At 45.2% G+C, this 21,719-nt stretch overlaps 1 protein-coding gene across 4 annotated transcripts in view; it reads right to left on the bottom strand.

Annotated features, from left to right (window-relative positions):
- SLC12A8 (solute carrier family 12 member 8) overlaps positions 1 to 21,719 on the bottom strand; it is a 130,082-nt gene that overhangs the window by 89,011 nt on the left and 19,352 nt on the right. For 3 of the 4 annotated variants that reach the window (XR_010584636.2, XM_005547929.5, XM_074033264.1), the window contains 3 exons: positions 18,663 to 18,809; positions 15,512 to 15,703; positions 9,894 to 10,125 (listed from right to left, as the gene is read on the bottom strand). Coding sequence is in view for 2 of the 4 variants with exons in the window: in XM_005547929.5 (XP_005547986.3) it covers positions 9,894 to 10,125; positions 15,512 to 15,703; positions 18,663 to 18,809 (571 nt within the window). In the remaining 2 variants the exon portion in view is untranslated. The remainder of the gene's footprint in view (positions 1 to 9,893; positions 10,126 to 15,511; positions 15,704 to 18,662; positions 18,810 to 21,719) is intronic. The other variant, XM_074033263.1, reaches the window with a different exon arrangement.

Raw genomic sequence — 21,719 nt, 5'->3', positions numbered from 1 at the left:
CTCCCTCCAGGCACCCATGGATGAGCCATCCTCACCTGTCCAGGCAGAAGAGGCCGCTGAGTCAGGCCTCACAGTCTTCCATGCAGTGTGTTCGCTCCTTGCACAAATATTTCCTGAATACCTACAACAGGCCAGCACCGTGGAAGGAAGACCCCAGGCCTGGCCCTCCGTAGCCACAGTGCAGGCCAACTGAGAGGCCCAGAGAGCAGCCAAAACATCCATGTGTTCCCTGCATCCCGAATGGAACAGCCACCTGGGGAGATTCTGGGTGTGTTTCTGGGTAAAGAATATTAATTTTTAGCTTACCCACTTTGTATGTTTGGAATTTTGTCAGAGAGGTTTTTTAAAAAATATATAGAACACTGAAAACGCCTCTTCTGGTAAATCAAATTCACTCAACAAATATGGCTCTTTCCGCTTCCAAACCAGCACACGCTGCCAAGCATTTCGCCCAGCCCAGCGCTTCTACTGCTCCCACGCTGAGGGTGCTTCACCCCAGCCGTGACCACACCTCCGAGCTCTGGGCCACCATCTTCAGCTGACCTCTCATACTAGCCTCGCCATTTCCCCCACACCTGTTCCAGCTGCCATATTCCTCCCGAGTCCCAGAACATGAAGCCACCAGCCAGCCAGCCACGTGTCAGCCTTATCCCTTTTCCTGGCCTCACCCCATGCCCCACCCCCATCTCATCTCTTTTCCACCCCAGAGGCCCTGCCCGGCTCTTTTGGGTTGCCGTAGCAGCCTCTCAAGTGAGTCCTGCCTCCTTTCTTCATCCCTATCCAAGGCCAGTTTCTGTACTGGGACCAGAGCAATCTTTCTAAATGTGAACTTGAGTCAGGTTTCCCGCTGCTCCCAAAATAAAGCCCAAGCCCCGCTGGGTGGCTGACAAAGCCTCTGCCTCCGTCCCCCTTAACAGCTCCCAGGGAATCTCCTCTAAAAAGTCTTTCCTGCCTCTCCGACTGCACGGGGAGTGCCAGGAGCCCCGGTGCCCTGTGCAAACCCCTCTCACACCACCTTCACCACTCAGTAACTTTTCTGGGTCTCCCTTACACGAAGAACAGTTAAAATGAATGAAGCGCCATGACATGCACTAACATGGATAAATTGCAAAGATACGTTGGGTGAAAGAAAGCAAATTGCAAAATCATTCATTCACCTTTCAAATTATGTATCAAATGAAAGGATCCATGCAGTATGATACAATGTATATGAAATTTTCAAACACTAAACAATAGCAGACAGCACTTAGGGCCATCTACATATGGTAGAAAAATAAAAACACATGGGGAAGATGAGCCTCCGGACAGTGGTCCCTTGGGGGACAGCAGGGGGTCAGTGAAGGTACAGCTTAAACTACATCTGTAATACTTTATTTATTTTATGTTAAATAGAGCTCTGAAGCAAAACTGGCAAAATAATATCCATTAAATTCAGGTGGTGGAGAAATGAATATCTGTTACATTCTTTCCTATATACTTGGAAGTGTTCATCAGTACATTTTTAAACCTTTTTTTTTTTTTGGAGACAGAGTCTCCCTCTATTGCCCAGGCTGGAGTGCAATGGCACAATCTTGGCTCACTGCAACCTCCGCCTCCTGGGTTCAAGAGATTCTCCTGCCTCAGCCTCCCAAGTAGCTGGAACTACAAGCATGCACCGCACCTGGCTAATTTTTATATTTTTCATAGAGACAGGGTTTCACCATGTTGGCCAGGCTGGTCTCAAACTCCTGACCTCAGGTCATCCACCCACCTCGGCCTCCCAAAGTGCTGGATTATAGATGTTAGACACTGTGCCCAGCCTTAAAAATTTTAACAAGGAACCAGAGTCCCAAACGTCCTCATTAAAGTCCCTGGTGGCCCGAGCAGACTGTTACAGCCCCTCACCCAAAGGATCTCCACGGGCCTTGGGCCTGGCAGCCATGCGCAGTCAGGAAGGCAGCCTGGAGATGTAAATATGATTTTCATCCTTGTTTTTAACCAATGAGAAAACCAAGGCTCAGAACATCTAACGTGGCTCAAGACCACACAGGGGATCCGGGATTTTAGACCATGCCTTCTTCGTGTACAATTTCCCGAACTACTTCATCCAAGAGCAAGAACTTAGGTCCAACAGAGCATGGTGAAGAGAATTCCAGAATTAGAAGCAGAGCTGTATTCATATGCTTCATAAATCAGTGAATAAACATGTTTTGGGGGGAATTGTTCAGAAAGGGCCTGAATTGGAGATCCAACCAAATGGGTAATTAATTTAGGGATAGCCCACGTGGCTCTTTGAATGCAAACAGAATGGGTTTGGGTTTTGTCCTATAGCAATAGAAAGACACTGATGCTGTTTAAGCTGGAGAGTGACCGAGACAAAGTACTGTTGTAGGAAAACTGACCTGGCTTCAGTGCATAGGTGTCAGTCACCCTTAGGAAATGGCTGGGGACAACCAAAGGGAAGATCCTCAAGGGATAAATTCGGATTTGGACATTGTCTAAACGGCCCACAGAGGAAATGACATCTGCTGATCTAAGGTGAGAACTGTGGGGTTGTAAAGGATAGAAGAGCTTAAACTAGATAGAGAAATGAAAGTTCTTTTCCAGGTTTTCCAGGCTTGGGGAATGGTGATAGGCCTCGGATGATGAGCTGATTCTTGGCTTGTTGATTAACTGGTGAAAGGGCAGTTGGGGAAGAAGAGACTAAGTAAAGAGAGGAGTGAGAAATTCAGTTTTTTAAATTTTAAACTTGAATTCAAGATGGTGACCAGACAGCCAGGTAGAAATCCGACAGGAGCTGGCGATATGAGAGCTATATTGAAGAAAGCTGGAGAAGCAGGGGAGAGGCACTGGTGCAGCAATGGTGGAAGTTTATTTCCGAGGAAAAAGGCACAAAAACAATGCTGTGATAGCAGAGGACTGAGCCCCGTGGCCTCCCTGCCCACATCAGGGAACAGGAAAACCAAGAAGCGAGCTAAGCCAGTGTTGTGTTGTGGAATAAATAGGAAGAGACCATTTCAAATTAGCATGGGTGGTCAACAGTGCAAAAAGTTTCAAGAATAAGAAATGAGTCAAGGTCCGGGGGTTGAAGATCAGGAGATTATGGGCACCTGAGACAAAGGAATCTCAGCAGACAGCAGAGGCCGTCATGCTTGCCCCACCCCTTTTACAGCTCCAAAGCAGTGACCTTGTCCTCACAGCCAAGCACAAGCCCCCTCCCTCAGCCAGCAGAAGCAGCTCCCGTCTGCTACATTCAGCGTGAGATGGACCTGTGCCTGGCCTGGCCCAACTGACCCACTTCCCACAGATGGCAGAGTGCCATGGCAGGGCAGAGAGTGTGCAATGTGGGCTCTGGAGTGGAACCCTGTAGAGACCAGGCTACCGTCTTCCTAGATAACCAAAAACTTAAGCTTGGAGAGGCATGATTTCATTTTTAAAAGCAGAACATAGAATTCAAATGTGCCACATGTCACTTTATTTTCTAAAATGTATTTCCTCTATATTTGCCTGACTTCTATGGCAATAAAATCATTTTGGCATGACACTCATCTTACATAAATGAAAATATGAGCCAACAGAATGGCATTTTAGTAGCTTTAAGCCAAACAAATTCTTGAGAGGGTCTTGTTTAAATTAAGTTTTCATGCTATTTAGCTTTTTACAGTGAAGAAGCTCTGTGTCTTCAGAGAGCCTTATGCAATGATGCTTGTTTTTGGAAGGACAGGACAGGAGGTGAAGAAAGGAAGAGGGGCCCAGGTTGCCAGGCTGCAGATCAAAAAGTCAGGAGATGAGGAAGTGAGGGCGATGAGGAGGACCCACTGTTATGGGAAGTTTGGAGATGAGATGAGAGACAAGACATAGAGTGAGGGTGACAGGGGAAGACAACTTGAGATGGAAGGACACACTGGAGGGAAGGGTGTGCCAGGGAAAAGCATCTAACGAATGACAGTCTGCACCTGACTATGAGGCTGCCAGCCCCTTCACCCACCTCCACTCTGCTCCCCGAACTGAGGCAGCTGGGCATGTCCCTGGCAGGAGATGAGAGAATTCTTCTCTGGAGAATATGACTATACCAGAGAAAGACCTGCAGAAACGAACATTTGCGAGACTTCCAATGAAACAACGCAGTTTGCCACCGATCACCCTACTGTGATGCCCACCTGTCACAACTGCCACCCACTCGGGTTGTGGATGGAACTCCCAATCAGCTCTGTGGTGCCTCATTACCAACAATGGATGGGCAGCCAAGGACTACCAGACATTTGGAGAAAGCTGGCAGCACCTGACAGGGAGAGCAAAACAAGATTGTAGAAAAAGAAATCTGGAAAAGAAAATAGGGAAATAGAAAGCAAAAACAGAGAAAGATTATAAATGATTCAAAGAAAAAAAAAATACAAGTGGGAATAAAATACAAAAAAAAAAAAATCCTCATTAATGTTTCAAGAAAGGCAAATTAAAAGAAAAAGTTACATTTTTTTGCCCATCACATGACAGAAACTTGAAAAATTGAGCCCCTTCAATCTTTTCCAAGGTATGGGGAATCAGTAACTTTTAGCTCCTGTTAGTGGTCATTCAGAATGCAACAACTTTGTTGGAAGGCAATCTTGTAGAACCTAACAAAGTTTTAAAAGTGTTTGACCTTTGTCCTGTGAATTCCATTTATAAGCAAAGATCCTGCAGCAATTAGCTCAAACTTTTGTACAGAATGTACACATCAGCAATATTTGTGACAGCAACAAACTGGAAAAATCTAAATACTCATCAGTAAGTTAATCTTTAAATGTAAAGTATTTTAAACCTCTAATATGGAATGGTATGTGGGTGTTTTAAAAGAATAGGAAATCCTAAATGTACTGACATTGAAGGATATCCATGATATGTTAAAGAGTGGGGAGTAGCAAAACAATGTGGAATTTAATTATACTTTTACAAAGAGCCGTGCTGCGTGTGTTTAGGTACAGGCACGTGTGCATGTGAGCTTGTGCATGTATAGAAAATAGACTGGGAAGCTATGTGCTGATCTCCCTCTGGGGAGTAGGAGTGGGAAAATGGAGTGAAGGGAAGAAACTTTCACTTTTCACTTGAAAAATTTCAGAATTTTTTTCATTTTTATGAAACAAAGACGTTGATTTTGTCTTTAAAATAAAAATAAAGAGAAAAATACAGTTTGACTTAAGTGTATTTATAACATTTTCCTGATTTTAAAATTAACTATTGTGGTTTTTAAATGTGCCTTCAAATTCTTTGACACTTTTCCATTGAAAAGGTGAAAATTAGGCCGGGCATGGTGGCTCAAGCCTGTAATCCCAGCACTTTGGGAGACAGAGGCAGGGGGATCACTTGAGGTCAGGAGTTCAAGACCAGCCTGGCCAACATGGTGATACCCTGTCTCTACTAAAAATATATAAATTACCCAGGCATGATGCCAAGTGCCTATAATCCCAGCTACTCCAGAGGCTGAGGCAGGAGAATCACCTGAACCTGGGAGGTGGCAGTTGCAGTGAGCTGAGATCCCGCCACTGCATTCCAGCCCAGGTGACAACCACAAAACTCCTTCTTTAAAAAAAAAAAAAAAAAAAAAGCTCTCATCTTCTCTGTTCTCTCTCTCTCTCTGCCTGTCTCTCTCTCTCTCTGATTGTTTGCTCTGGGAGAAGTCAGTTACCCCTTGTCTTAAGGATACTAAAACAGCTCTCAGGAAAGGACCACATGGACCACTGAGGCCTCCTAACAAGAAGCAATACTAACTTGCCAGTGAGACGCTCCAGCCCCAATTAAGCCTTCAGATGACCACAACCCCTGAGGACATCTGACTGAACCTCACCAGAGATTCTGATCCAGGGCCGCCAACCAAGTCACACCCAAATTACTGGCCCACAGAAAAGGCCAGAGATAACAAATGTTTCTTGTTATCTTATGCCACTAAATTTTGGGGTAATTTGTTTGACAATAATAGGTAACTAATACATGGACCAATCTCCCTCTGGAAAGAAGTGGAGAAACTGAGTGAAGGAGGAGACTTTCATTCTTTACTTTACTTTTTACATTTTTACATTATACATTATACATTTCAGGATTGTTTGGAATTGTTTCATTTTTTATATTTAAAGAAATGGGAAGAAATAAAGTTAGGCTTAAGTGTACTTTAAAAAACTTTTTTTCTGATTTTAAAAGTAACACTGGTCAGGTGTGGTGGCTCACACCTATAATCCCAGCACTTTGTGAGACTGAGGCGGGTGGATCACCTAAAGTCAGGAGTTCGAGACCAGCCTTGCCAACATGGTGAAACACTGTCTCTACTAAAAATACAAAAATTAGTCAGATGTGATGGTGCATGCCTGTAATCCCAGCTACTTGGGAGGCTGAGGCAGAAGAATTGCTTGAACCCAGGAGACGGAGGTTGTAGTGAGCCAAGATTGCACCACTGTACTCCAGCCTGGGCAACAAGGGTGAAACTCCGTCTCAAAAACAAACCAAAAAAACCAAAAAACCACTGGCAAAAAGGGACAAAGTTGGAGGATAGATGCTAACCAACTTTAAGACTTACTATAAAGCTGTAGTAATCAAGACAGTATGGTATTGGAGACAGAATAGACAAACAGAGCAATGGAAGAGAAAAGAGAGCCCAGAAACACACAAATACAGTCAACTGATATTTGACAAAAGCACAAAAGCAACTCAATGGAGACAGGAGAGTCTTTTCAACAACTGAAGCTGGAACAACTGGATATTCATGTGCCAAAAAAAACAAAAAACAAAAAACCCAAAACAATCAGGACACTCATCTTACACCCTTCACAAAATGTTAATTCAATCTGGATCATAGACCTAAATGTCAAACAAAACCTCTAGAATGAGAAAATCTAGGAATTTAGCAAAGAGATTTTAGGTATAGCACACAAGGACCCAAGACATGATCCATGGAAAAACATTGATAAGATAGACTCCATTACAGTTTAAAACTTCTGCTCTGCAAAAGACACTGTTAAGAGAATGAAAGAACCCCAGACTGGGGAGAAAAAAATTGCAAAACACACACATCTGATAAAGGGCTTGAATCCAAAATATACAAAGAACTCTTAAAACTCAATGGTGGCTGGGCATGGTGGCTCATGCCTATAATCCCAGCACTTTGGGAGGCCGAAGCAGGTGGATCTCTTGAGGCCAGGAGTTCAAGACCAGCCTGGCCGACATGGTGAAACCCCATCTCTGATAAAAATACAAAAAATTAGTCAGGTGTGATGATGTGCACCTGTAATCTCAGCAACTTGGGAGGCTGAGGCACAAGAATTTCTTAAACCCGGGAGGCAGAGGTTGCAGTGAGCCAAAATCATGCCACTGTACTCCAGCCTGGGTGACAGAGCAAGACCCTGTCTCAAAACAAAACAAAACAACTCAATGATAGGAAAAAAAAAAAAAAAAAAAAAACACCAGTTTTTTAAAAGGGCAAAAGATCTTGACAAACACTTCACCAAAGGTAATATACAGATGGCAAACAAGCATAAAAAACACAGTCAATATCATATGTCATTAGGGAACTGCAAATTAAAACAATGATGCGCTATTACTGGGCATCTACTAGAATTACTGAAAAACAAAAACAAAAACAAAAAAACTGATAATACCAAATGCTGATGAGGATGTGGAGCAACAGGAACTCTCATTCATTGTTAGTGGGAATGCAAAATGGTACAGCCACTTTAGAAGACAGTTTGACAGTTTCTTGCAAACATAGTCTTACCATATGCTCCAACAATGATGCATCTAGGTATTTATCCAAATGAATTAAAAATGTATCCTCACAAAAACCTGAACATGGATGTTTATATCAGTTTTATTCATAATTGCCAAAAACTGGAGGTAACCAAGATGTCCTTCAGTGGGTGAATGGATAAACTGTGCTACATCCAGTTTCTTTTTATTCAGCAATAAAAGGAAATGGGTTATCAAGCCAGAAAAAGACATGGAGGAATCTTAAGTGCATATTACTAGTGAAAGAAGCCAAACTGAAAATGCTACATACTGTATGGTTCCAACTATACAACATTCTGGAAAAGGCAAAACTATGGAAACAGTAAAAAGATCAGTGGTTGCCAGAAGTTGGGAAGCATTAAGAGGCAAGGCACAGGGAATTTTTAAGGCAGTGAAACTCATCTGTATGATGCTGTAATGTTGCATACATAACATTGTACATTGTCAAAATCCATAGACTGTGTAACGATGAATGAACCCTAAACTATTAGCAATAACATATCAATATTGGTTCATCACTTCCCATCAATGTACCACATTAATACAAGATATTAATAATAGGGGAAACTGTGGTGGGGGAGGGAGAAAAGGGGTATGTGGGAACTTTTGTACTATTTGCTTAATTTTCCATAAACCTAAAACTGCTCTAAAAGTAAATCTATTAATTAAAAAAAAATAGTAACGCTGGTCAATGGAAGGAAAAGTAGAAATAAAATAATTTAGCCACATAGAATCTCAACAGAAAGATAGTCACTATTAGGCATAGTTCCTTCCAGTCTTTTTTTCAAATGTCTATGTATATGTCCTCATTTTTTAAGAGTTGAAATCACTCTGCTAAATTCATTCTGAAGGTTTATAGTTTGGTTTCAGTTTGGATTTTTAACCACAAAGAAAATATCCCATATGAAACATCAGTGATACCAAAAACAGATTCTTGAGGGGCCAGTTGCTATGGGAATGACTGAAAATAAATTTCATTTCACACTACACTCTACTAATGTATTGACCAGAAGGAAGGAAAAATATTTGGAGTAACTTAGAAGAGCAGCCAAGAAAACTTCTAATCAAGAAGAAGGAAAATACATCAGGCTAGTGTGAGGTTTCAAAGAAGCCAGTAGTATCGCCTTGCAATTTAACTAATTAAGCTCTTCCAGCAACTGTGTCACTGGAGGGGGAAGTACCAGGAATCAGGGACCCTGAGTGGACTCTGTCTTTCCTTCACTGACAGTCTGATGGGCCAAAGGCCAGCAATCTCCCTCCATATATGGGCCATCTCTGCAGGGTGGTACACGGCCAGGAAAAAAAAAAAATCACCGTTTCCTTCCTGGAGATGCGTCAAATATTTAGCAAGCTGCAAGGCCTGGGCTCCAGGTGATCAGCATGGACATCACATTGGCCCCGAGCAAAGAGTGGACCCCAGGGTTAACCCTTTAGGTGCCGGATCATTGGGCCGTCTGAAGGTTCCTGGGGAGGGACTAGGATGTCAGAGAGTAGGGGATACTCAGGGAGTTCAGAGGAGTGACAATTTTCCAACAGAAGATTTTAACATGCTCAGAAGTAATAAGGCCAGATGAGTGGATGCCAACCAAATGCTGACCTTCCCACAACCAACATTTTTCTAAAAGACAGGACTGTGTAGAGGCACATCGGGGTGGCCTCCAAAGGGAAAAGCAGAGTTGCTGTCACAGAAAGACACCGTGTCATCATGCAAAAACAGGCCCCGCTTCTCACCTCAGGGAACAGCTTTAGCATCAAACAGATCTCGCTAAATAATATATATATTTTTTTATTTAGTAGAGACAGGGTTTCACCACGTTGGTCAGGCTGGTCTCAAACTCCTGACTTCAGATGATCCACCTGCCTCGGCCTCCCAAAGTGCTGGGATTACAGGCATGAGCCACCGTGCCTGGCCTGGTTTTTTTAATAGCAAGAAAATAAAAGGACACATAGAAAATGTGCTAGGCGACGTCTGTGTGAAGAGGAGCTTCCAACCTCATGAAGCTGCTCTAAGACACACCCGCTCACCTGATCCAGGAACAGCCCACAGCAATTGTAGGTAAAGCCTATGGGGGTTAGGGGGAGATGGGGTTGGCAAATTCACCCTACAAACATCTATAAAGCAGTGAAGATATATAAGGCCACATACTGGACTCCGAAAGGCTTACCTGGGTCCAGGTGGGTGAAAGAACCCACCACAAAGTCCAGTGTGGACACAGCCAGCAGGAACAGCAACAGCAGCTGGAGGCGGATTATCCATTTGACACCCGCGAGGTTAATGCCCAGCAAGGCCAGAAGCACCGCAACTGAAATTCCTCGCACAGCCCAGATATTCCTGAGGCCCAGCAAATCTGAGATGGATTCAGCAAAGCCGGTGATGTACATGGCACCTGCAACACACTGACACGCGATTCCAGGTAGAAGAGTCAGCAGGACAGAAAGGCATGGGCCCACAGGCAGAACCACTCAGCGCTGAGAACCCTGCACCCCCATCGGATGCGCTCACTGGCACCGAGGCTCAGCGCCTGGGACCAGCACGGGGTTAAAGCAGCCCTTCCCACCTGTGAACTTGCCTCAGGCCCCATTTCTGCTTGTCTACATCTCAACTAAAGAATGAAGGAGGAACCCAAGCTGAGAGCCGGCTGTCAGTGGTAACAAAGATGAAAAGACTATGGGAGGAAGAAGATGGGACACTGGGCCAAAGAGGCCTCCAGATTTCTCGGTCCGAGTTATTCAAGTACTAAATATAGAACAAGAACACACAGGAGGTCCCATCTACAGAGCCTTAAAAGGGCACTGCAGTAAACCAGATTTTTCTTCATTTCTCTGTAGGTCAGTATTATTTTTAAAATTATCTAAAACTTAGCAATAGAAAAAAAAAGTGAGTGGCACATCTTTTTCAATGTCATATGTGACAAAGGCTACCCAAGGACTATCTAGGTGAATGTACTTCATTGTACTTACTATTTGCTGTTGATTAAATGCATTATATGCCCCAGATTTAATAAAGTTACATGTTACCTTATGGATTTTTTCCAGTACAGATGCAAATAACTTCTGTCCAGTGGAACATATAACCCAAAAGATAAGGATTTGTTGTCCTGTAAGACATTAGCTGGTTTTCTATCTAACCCATCAATCTTATCCTAACATTTATTTATTCAACTGCCTAACTATGAATTTACAAATTTGACCTCTATCCACCCAGCATCCTTCACAACTGCTCTTTAACATCTTATTGGCTCCTCTATTAATTCATAAATAAAATCCCTGGTCCAGGTGAGGCTTCCTATGAATATTTGTTATATAATCTTTTTAAAAAAATAAAAATGAAATGAAATCCTTGGCACATGTTTTTCTTATATTTGCCTGAGTGTCATGATTTTATCTTTTAGGAAATATTTGAAAGATCATTTCAAATCAAATTGTTGAAAATAACATCAGTCTCACTTTTCCTAATTCCTCAGCTTCAGCCTCCTTCTCTCCTCGGGTTTGTCCTTCACTGCCCCCAGGGCCAGCTGGTCACTCTTATCACTGTAGCCCTGCCCTTGCCATTCTCTGGGAACAAATTCTATTAGGGCCTCATGCATTCAAGTCCCTCCTTTTCCATGAATTCCTCAACCTCTGAATAAATAGTAAGCAAACTGCTAGGGCCATACAATTAATTATCTGGTTCCATATTCTATTATCATGTCATGCACATAAGTTTGTCTGCTCACCCCACCACCAAGAATGCAAATATCTTAAAAAATTGTTTATGCTGATTGTACCTCTTCAAGTACTTGCATTTGCTAAGTATGTTGCAAGCATTCGATAAATATTTTGTGATATGCTGATCATATAAAAGGTGCTCTGGGAAGCAGGCTCCATGAGTTCCAGCACTTTCATGTAAAGGCAAGAGAGTAATACAACTTCTGGATTTGAGAGGAGCTTGTGAACAAAGCCCCATTCTTCAGTGAGATCAGCTCACTTTGCAACTAGGCACATGTCCTGTTTGTCAGCATCCCCCAAATTTACACACTTAGCTTAACAGTTATTCCAGCATCCCATAATGACAAACATTTCTATCCATATTAGGGTGAGGTGGAAAGCCCAAGAAATGTGAAGGAATGACAATCATTTCTGAGAGAGAGAGAAAGAGAAAGAGAGAGAGAGAGAGACTAATATTTTCCTGCATTCATCTCAGAACTCAAACTTCCTCTTTACTAAACACCAAGAGTGTGATGTGTGATAGTGAGGTTATTTCATCAGTATTTGGCCAGGTCAACAGGACTCCTCATGGTCAAAATTATCTGAGCAAAAGAAAGAAAAGAAATGACAAAAATGTAGCAATGAATACCATTAATATGGGCACCATTTTCCCAGGTACCTGACGCCTCTGACATGCAGAGGATGATGCCATGGGACCATTTGCATCTGAAGCTTCCAAACTGATTTTTTTTTCCTAGCAGTAGAACAATTTGCTCATGCAAAGTGAGCCAAGCTGTAAATGCTGCCTTTTGTTCCCAGTAACTCCAGTGGATCTCATCTTTCTGGTTTGTATCTAAAATTGCTTTTTAGCCCAAAGATGCCAGCAACAGGGGATGGGGCAGGGTAGGGGGCAGGGGAAGCTCCTCAGGAGGCTTGTAAGGGCATGGTGGTTAGGAGCATGAACTGCGAAGCCAAAATATCTAAGGCCAAATCCTAGCTGACTTGGGAAAGCGTTTTAACCTCTCCATGAAACACAGATAATGATAGTAACCTTCAGAAGGTTACTGTAAGAACTAAATGAGATGATTTATGTAAAGTCCTAGAACAATATCTGACTGATAGAGTTGTAGAAACAATAGCTACCACCTGTAATCCCAGCACTTTGGGAGACCAAGGTGAGCAGATCACCTAAGGCCAGAAGTTTGAGACTAGCCTGGGCAATGTGGTGAAACTCCATCTCTACTAAAACTAAAAATAAGCCGGGCGCAGTGGTGCGCACCTGTAGTCCCAGCTACTTGGGAGGCTGAGGCAGGAAAATCACTTGAACCCAGGAGACAGAGGTTGCAGAAAGCCGAGATCACGCCACTGCACTCCAGCCTGGGCAGAAAATAATAATAATAATAATAGCTACCATCATTATCATTATGACCTTGTTATTATTCACAGCTGAAGAAGAGGAAGCAGCAGCTAGCTGTGAATATCATAAGATACTTTGTTGATGCTAAATAGATGATGGCACCATCACTGGAAATTTGCAATATAAGTTGTAAATAAGGATGCTTGAAACCAAAGAGACTTACTTTAAGGAAAGCAATAACAGCCCAAAATTAAACCATCTTCTCAAAATGAGTCTAGGGGTAGAAATGAATGAGGGACCAGAAAAACAATAGAGAAAATCAGCAAACCAATAATTAGTTCTTGGTAGACACACCTTTATCTAGACTGATCAAGAAAAAAGAAACAGACGATTATTTAAATTAGGAATGCAAGGGGAGACATTACCACCAACCTTACAAAAATAAAAAGGATTATAAGAAAATCCATAGACAATTAATATGCCAATGCATTAGATAACCTACATGAAGTGAACAAATTCATGGCCAAGTGTGGTGGCTTATGCCTGTAATCCCAGCACTTTGGGAGGTTGAGGTGGGCGGATTACCTCAGATCGGGAGTTCAAGACCAGCCTGACCAACATGGAGAAACCCCGTCTCTACTGAAAATACAAAATTAGCTGGGCATGGTGGCGCATGCCTGTAATCCCAGCTACTCGGGAGGCTGAGGCAGGAGAATTGCTTGAACCTGGGAGGCAGAGATTGTGGTGAGCTGAGATCACACCATTGCACTCCAGCCTGGGAGGCAAGAGCAAAACTCTGTCTCAAAAAAACAAAACAAAAAAACCCCCAGATTAAAAAAAAGAAGAAGAAGAAAAAAGAAATAGACAAAATCCTAGAAAGATACAAACTATCAAAACTGAATCAAGAAGAAGTAGAAAATCAGAATATGCCTATATAAGTAAAGAGATTCCATTAGTAACCAAAAAAGTTTCTATCAAAAAAAAACCCAGGACCAGATGGCTTCATGGCAAAATTCTACCATATGTTTAAAGAATTAACACCAACCCTTCACAAACTCTTCCAAAAAATAGAGAAGGAGGCAACACCTTCCAACTCACTCTGTGAGGCCAGAATTAGCCTGACACCAAAACTAGACAAAGAATCACAAGGAAACTACAGACCAGTATCCCTCATAAATATATACACGAAAATCCTCCACAAAATGTTAACAATCCAAACTCGGCAATTTATAAAAAGGATTACACAGTAACCACACCCTGATCAGGGACTCCCGGCCTGCGTCAGCTAAAAGCACAGGCACTCCAGGAAAGTGACCGGGGGACTCTAATGTTTGGGACCAAGGCCCAAGTGGAAAGGCGGCAAAACAGCTGGGATGCTGGTGCAATGGTGTCTCAGGCTGTGGCTGCCAATGCTTAGAAAACATCTTATTTGTGAACATCTTTTTTCCAAATCAGCCCACATAAGGAGGACTCTCAGCAGCCCAGCTCCCTCTCTTTGTCCAGGGGTGTTCACGCCGGTGTCCACCCATGGCATCTGCTTCTAGAGGCTCACTTGGTGTCTGCACCGAGAGGGGGAAAGCAGGACTTTGCCTACCTTGCAGCCTGGTTGGCTATAAAATAGCAGAGAAGTAAAATATATATATATATACACACACACACACACACACACACACACACACACACACACACACACCCCAAATCCCCAGGGTAATAAAGTAAACTGACCATTTATTACTCCCCTTTCCAACTACTATACTTAAAGAACTTTCTGCAGTCAAGGCAAGTGCTTTTTAAGAGTGCAGAGGCCATCCATTTGCCTTCCCTGCACTGTCCTAGACACACACGCACCCCCACCACCCACACATGCACACACGCGGCTCTGTGCCGTTTGAGAATCAGATGTATTTATGCTGAAGCACCCTGCTCCTGCTGCCTAAAAAGAAAAGAAACAAAACCGATGCTTTCTCTGGGGAGATTCTTGCACACTCTTACTTAGACAAATTCTTCTCTTTAAACTGTTTTTTCAACCACCCACCACCATTTGCACTCTCATAAAAGCCTTTTTCAATCCAAGAAATGCTGACAAAGAACTGCTTCTTAATGTCTGTACTTTGTTCCCTCAGCATTAAGTCACCATGCCTGTGTTTTAGCTAAAAAAGCCTTAGGATTTCCCCCTACTCGCTTGTTTTCGGAGTGCCTTCGTCCATTCTGATGAAGCAGGTTCCTCATTAACATTCTTCCTCTCAGACCGGGCGTCCACACAAGGGGCTGCCGGCCTCCCTGTAAAGGCCACCCAAGCTATCAAATGCTGTCGGGGAGCTCCAGCTCATTTGAGAAGTGCCTGCTTCTAGCAAAGCCCTTTGGCACAGGCAAAATACCTGCTTTCAGTAAAAAAGCACCCCAGGGCCCAGACCACCTGGCTGCCACCCGGGCTTCAGCCACTGTCATACACGCTGGTCCCCAGATTGAACAGCGAGAATGTGCTGGCCAGGCCCTGCCCCGCGGTCACATCAGGCATCCCAGAGGCGGGAGTGGCAGAGGGAAAGGAGTGCTGGACTAATGGATCAGGCCCCAGATGGTGACTTGGCTCTCTGCTGAGTTCCCCTCAGAGCCCCAGCCTGCTCGTCTGTCACATGGAGCAATCGTCCCCACCCTCGCCTCTCACCAGGTCAAGTGAGGAAATGGACAAGAAAGCGGCAGAGGGCCAGGCAGGGGAAGTGTCCCGGGCGCGGGTCTCACCTGGCCAAACACATAGAGCAGCCCGATGGTGCCTCCCGTCTGCCCACCCAGGACCGAGGAGATCATGGAGTAGACGCCACCGCTGCCGATGCTGCTGCGCTCCCCGACACCAATGCCAGACAGCACCGTGACGAGGGCCACCAGGACGACGAAGGACACCAGGAACATGCCTAAGAGCACTCCCGTGTTTCCCTGCAGCAGAATAGCAAGGAGCGAGACTAGGTTAGGCGAGAAGGCCCCGCCAGCTCCCTGCTGGGAGCACTGACCACCTCCCCTCCTCCCACAGCATTGGAATGGGGGCCGGGGGTGAGGGCACAGAGTCAGGACAACTAAAAAGGACAAAGCAAGCACCACAAGAGCCAAGGCCAGGAAGCAGTTCTAACTGAAGGGAAGTGTCCTGGCTGCAAATTCTTCAATGACTCTCGCACTCTACTCGCACTGTAGAGTACAGTCAGAGCTGCCGATGCCCCCACAAGGTGCCTCCTAATCTCGCTTTGTGCCTAACAGGCAGCGGCAAGTTCTCTCCCCACTCCCACCCTTCCCTATGCTGACTCCCTGCCTGGAAGGCCTCTCCTGCTCATTCTCTATCTTTGTCAGGTTATCTGCAGCATATCCTTTAGGCCTGTGTTTAGGATTTCTCACCAGGAAGCTGGCCCTGTAACCCTTTCTCTGGGCTCCTCCAGTGCCGGGGCTTAGTGCTTTTCACAGGACTTGCCAAACTGAGTCTGTTTCCAAGCCGGTTTTGACGTCTGGACTGTGAGCTCCAGGTAAGGATGGCATGGTTTAGATGTTTGGATTTGGATCCCCTCCAAATCTCAGGTCAAAATGTGATCCCACTGTTGGAGGTGGGGCCTGGTGGGAGGTGTTTGGGTCATGGGGGTGGACCCCTTGTGAACGGCTTGGTGTCCTCCCACGGTAATGGGGGAGTTCTCACTCTGTTCGTTCGCAGGAGAGCTGGTTGTTTAAAAGAGGCTGGCACCTCTCTTGCCTTCTGTCTGGGTATGTGGCACGCCTGCTCCCTCATCACCTTCCCCCATGAGTGAAAGCTTTCCGAGGCCTCACCAGATGCAGATGCTGGTGCCATGCTTCTTGTACACTCTGCAGAACTGTGAGCTAAATAAACCTCTTTTCTTTATAAATTAGCCTCAGGTATTCCTTTATAGCAATGCAACATGGACTAATACGGAGCAGGATCATGTTTTCTTCCCCTTCATATTCTCAGTGCTTAGCATAACCTTCACAAAATAGGTGTTCATTAAATGCTTGTTGAGCGAATAAACAAACACATGCACGCCTGGAGATGAACACATGTAGATAGATACATTTCAGTGTGAAAAGCAAGAGTTCCTGAGAGGAAATGGACACAGCACATCTAAGAAGGAGCTGTAACGTCACATATTTTGCAATAGGAAGCAAGGAAGACTCCTGATAGTCAAGACTCCACGTGTTGCAGGTGCTGGAGAGAGAACTAGGAGTGAGCAGAGCCAGTTCAAGAGCTGGGTGACCTAACATGAGCTGGAAAATTGCCCTGGAAGTCAGTTGTACTCTGTTCCAGTGTTCATAATATAATGCTCAGGGGCTCCACTGCTGATCTGAGACCCACCCTGGCTGTGGTTAAGGCTGAACCCTGAGCTGAGGATCTGAGTGTGGCATAGAATGAGAGCTTAGGAAGATCTGACCTTGCCCAGACTTCTTATGGGGGCTAAGAATCCTGTACATCCCACTATAAAGGAGTTTATATCTCCCGAAATTTGCCCATGTAATGGTTAATTTTATATGTCAACTTGGCTAGACTATGGCAACTAACTGTTTAGTCAAACACTAGTCTCAATGTTGCTGTAAAAGTGATTTTCGGATGTGATTAATATTTACTATCAGTTGACCTTAATTAAGTAAAGGAGATTACCCTCCATAGTATGGGTGGGCCTTATCTAATCAGTTGAAGGCCTTACAAGCAAAGACTGGTTTCCTAAAGAAGAATGAATTCTGCCTCCAGGCTGCAACACAGAAGTTCTTCCTGCATTTCCAGCCTTCAGACTCAAGACTGCAGCATCAATCCTTACCTGCTAATATATACCTGATATACTTACAACTCCTGCTGGCATTGGCCTATTTCTCTGGAGAATCCTGACTAGTAGATTCAACACCTTGAATGGCCTCCTCTCTTTCGCCCATCTAGTCCAGCTCACCCTTCAAAGCCTGGCTCAACCACATCTCCTCCAGGAAGCCTTCCTGGACACCTCAGTGACTGCAGCACTCATAGCCTGTTCCACCCCAAGGGACTTAATGCTGTTTTGAGAACTCTCCTAATGTGATATCTACCCATCATGGTTGTTAGCTCATGAGGCGGGGCGGGGAGGAGAAGAGGGGATGAGGCCCCAGGCCATGTCTTGTCTTTTGTAATCCCATTAGCACTAAGGAGTGCTTGGCCCACAGCAGGCGCTCAGCCATGTTTAGATGGTGACTGGCTTGCCTTTTGTTCTGCACACCTGTGTGGTCTACTGAAGTCCCACTGCATGAGATGGCACTGTGTGTGGGACTGAGAACACCTGCTCCAGGCACACATCTGCTTGGAAGGTCCTAGGATGCTTTTGCATAAGACTTAAAGAAGAGGCCTTTTGTTCCTTCTACAGAGGGAGATGAACTGACCCCCAGGATCTCACACAGCAGAGTGCGTCCTAGGCGATCCATCCCTAGAGGTAGGCGGCCCACACCTATGACCAAGCATCCTCATGCACAGTCGTACCCACAGGGTTGCGGTACAGTGGGGGAAGGCAACCCTGTGGGCGGGCCCAAGATGAAGTGAAGAATACCAGGAAAACTACAGAGGGCCACAAGCTGGAGGCAAAATTGCCATCAATGATCTCTCTGACCCATCTGGAGTCCCGCCCATGATGACCCCTGACTTCTGTGCTCCTATTCCACAGTTAAATCTACAGCGTGAGGTTTCCATCGCAACCTCAGAAGCCTATGTTCGTAGGATGCTCATTTAACAAGCAATGCTAGCTATTCACTGTGCTTGCTTCTGTTTCATGTTTCAGGAGTATCTGTGCTTCAGGAATCTGTGGCCTGCACTGTAGAATGCCAAGAGGGGCAGAGCTTTCCTGTCTCAGGCCCGTGAGAGGCCCCAGGCCACTAGCTCAGCACTCACCACCAGCCAGCCTGTCCTCAGGAAGAGCACAACCCCAAAGATGTTGATCATGCAGGATGTGAACACACCATCCCAGGTCCCAAACAGCACAGGCTCCCACACGAACAGCTGGCTCTTCCACCAGGGCTGGGGCTGGGCCAGGGCCTCCTGCAAACAGAACACACAGAAATCAGCTGAGGGGAGGGCCAGGGATAGCATGGGGAGGGAGTGAGAGTGGAACAGGAGGAGGGAGGTCAGAGAACTCAGCTTAAAAACAATCCTGTCTTATTGTGCCAGGGCAAGTGTGTGTGTATACACACATGCACACACACACACACACGCGCACATATCCTGAAGCATACCTCTACAAAAGGGTCACTGTTCTCTCATAACAACAGTGATTCCCGTACCCACATGTAGCAGAGACTCATTGTTCACAAACCTAGTCCTTTCCCTCTAGTCATCATTCAAGTAGCCAGGGAGTCAGGTAGACTCCCAGCCTCTTTGCAGCTAGAGGTGGCTGTGTGACTGAGTTCCAGCCCATGGAATGCGGGCAGAAGCACTAGATGATGCTTCTAAGTGAGTGTAAGATTCTGGGTTTCACCTCCTGGGGCTCATGGTCATGAGCCCTCTTCATCCTCCAGTCCTAGCAGGGACAGCAGCTTCCGGCAGTTACTAACCTATGGCCAACCTTACTGGGTGCTCTTTGCTCCTTCAGCCCTTCTAACACCTCTGCAATCAGCCCTGTCGATGAGATTCCCTGTTTAAAATGACTGGAGTTGTTTTCCGACTGAGCACTGATACCAGTGATCTCTGCTGATACCCCAGGATTCTACAGCATTATTGGACAATTGGAATCAGAGGCGAATAACACATCAACAGATTCCTTGCTCGTTTTTCCAATTCACAAATAACAAAGGCACTTATAAACACTCAAATGGAAACCCTTTACTAAAAAAACCATAACTTTGTGGACATACTAAAATGATCTTAAACAAAACCAGTAGCAACTCACACTGTGAACGCTCTTATGTAGATCTGGCAATTAATCTAAACTCAGGCATGAACAGAGTCTTCCAGTGACGGCAAACGACTACAGGAGTGATTACTGTTCTCAGCTGGGTTGGGTGGGTGGGGAGAGGGAGGCATCCAAAGCTAGGAGTCACCATGTGCAATGATTCTGGACCAGTGAGCAAATGTTATCCATAAACACAATAAAAAGGCAGAAAAATCAAGAGTTTAGGGGAAAATCTAAGATCCAGAGTCCACGGGGCATGGCTGCTGAATGGTTGAGTACAATGGGTGCGCCCAGGATCTAGGACCAAAGGCTGACGCCAACGGCACATGCTCAAAACCAAAAGGGAGGATCCCAGCTCCTCTTCCACCTCCTGTATCACACACACATCCACAGATCAAGAAGGGGCCTCGGGAAATACTCAGGGATCTCAATTCAGCCACATGGGACTGTTGAGTCCGGGGACCCCTTGTGTCCCCATCAGTCTCCAACTCCGTAAGCTTCATTTATGCATGTACATGACTGCTTGCCTGTCCTTCGCAAACCACAAATGAGCAATCTCCTGAAAGTCAATAAATGTCAGAACAGTCCTCGGGGTTCGGAACAAAGACTCTGCCAGTCTAGGCTTGCCCTTGAGCAAATGGTACCAAAGGACCTGTCTGGGGAATGCAGGATTGTTTCCCAGGATCCTAATCTCGAAATTCAGGATAGGTCCCAACTTCCTGTCTCTGCTTGTGTTCCACTTCCTATCGTGTCTTGTTACAGGCCTACTGTTCCTCAGTAATAACAGTGACTCTCAGCAATAGAAAGACTAATACTATAGAGAGTGCCATCAGGAGCCCTCTGCTCTGCTCCTCACAGCAGCCCTGTGAGGCAGGCAGGGAGGGGGCCCCGCTGAGGGCTGAGGAGACAGAGGCTGAGAGAAGAAACCTGACAGCCCAATCTCACAGCTAGGGCTTCTCACAGCCAGGGCTTCCCCTAGCACTTGCAAGATCTGTGATTTTCCCTGCACCACACTCAGCTAAACATTACTTGCCCTTTTTGCCCCTAAATTTAAGTCTTTCAGGTTTCAAATTCTAACACTCTGGACTTTGCATAACAGCAAATACATCTGCCTTACCCATGAATGCCTTTGTGATGATAGAAACCTTATTCCTCTTTCATGCGCGCCTTCATTTTCCTACTCTGAAGGCTGGTTTGCATATGCGTTTGTTTACCTGCTGGTATATGAAAAGCCTTTCATTTCCTTGATCTTACTGGACTAGTGAATCAGCCTCAAGGGTAGAAACTTAGAGCAGGTAGAAACTTCAGGAAACCCTTTACCCAGAGAATGAAAATATAACTGACTTAAAATGGGTTTGGTGACTGAGCCCCGGCAGCTTGTTTCAGGATATTTAGGGGTGTGTGCCTACCTTTTCTCACCATGTGACAAAAAACTATAACTAAGTCTTCCCACAGTCTGCTCATCAGAGACTGGGTGGGAAGAGCGTAGGTTTGACCCCAAGGGAGTAACCCTGATGTTCTTGGAGAAAGAGAGAGACACTACGGAAGCTCAGCAAAAGAGAGAGAAAGAAGGAAAAAGAAGAAACCAAAACAGAGAGAAAGGGGAAGAGGATGAGATGGAAAGCCCCAGAATAAAATACCAAATAGTCCCCCAAGGGATATTTCCCAGATGCCACGCTGCCTCCCAGGCATCCGCATAGAAGTAGCAACTTGGAGCTGGGCACAGTGGCTCACGACCGTAATCCTAGCACTTTGGGAGGCAGAGGTGGGTGGATCACTTGAGGTTAGGAGTTTGAGACCAGCCTGGTTAACATGGTGAAACCCCATTTCTGCTAAAAATTACAAAAATTAGCCAGGCGTGGTGGTGCGTGCCTATAGTCCCAGCTACTCGGGAGGCTGAGGCATGAGAATCACTTGAACCCAGGAGGCGGAGGTTGCTGTGAGCCGAGATTTCACCACTGCACTCCAGGCTGGGTGACAGAGTGAGACCCTGTCTCAAAAAAAGAAGTAGCAGCTTGTGTGTCTCAGCTCTTCTCACAGGTCCCTTGTCCAGCCTCGCC

Source organism: Macaca fascicularis, chromosome 2, assembly GCF_037993035.2.
Source record: "Macaca fascicularis isolate 582-1 chromosome 2, T2T-MFA8v1.1".
Taxonomy (NCBI): domain Eukaryota; kingdom Metazoa; phylum Chordata; class Mammalia; order Primates; family Cercopithecidae; genus Macaca; species Macaca fascicularis.
Note: the sequence above shows the minus strand (reverse complement) of the source record. Positions and strands in the feature narration are given on the sequence as shown.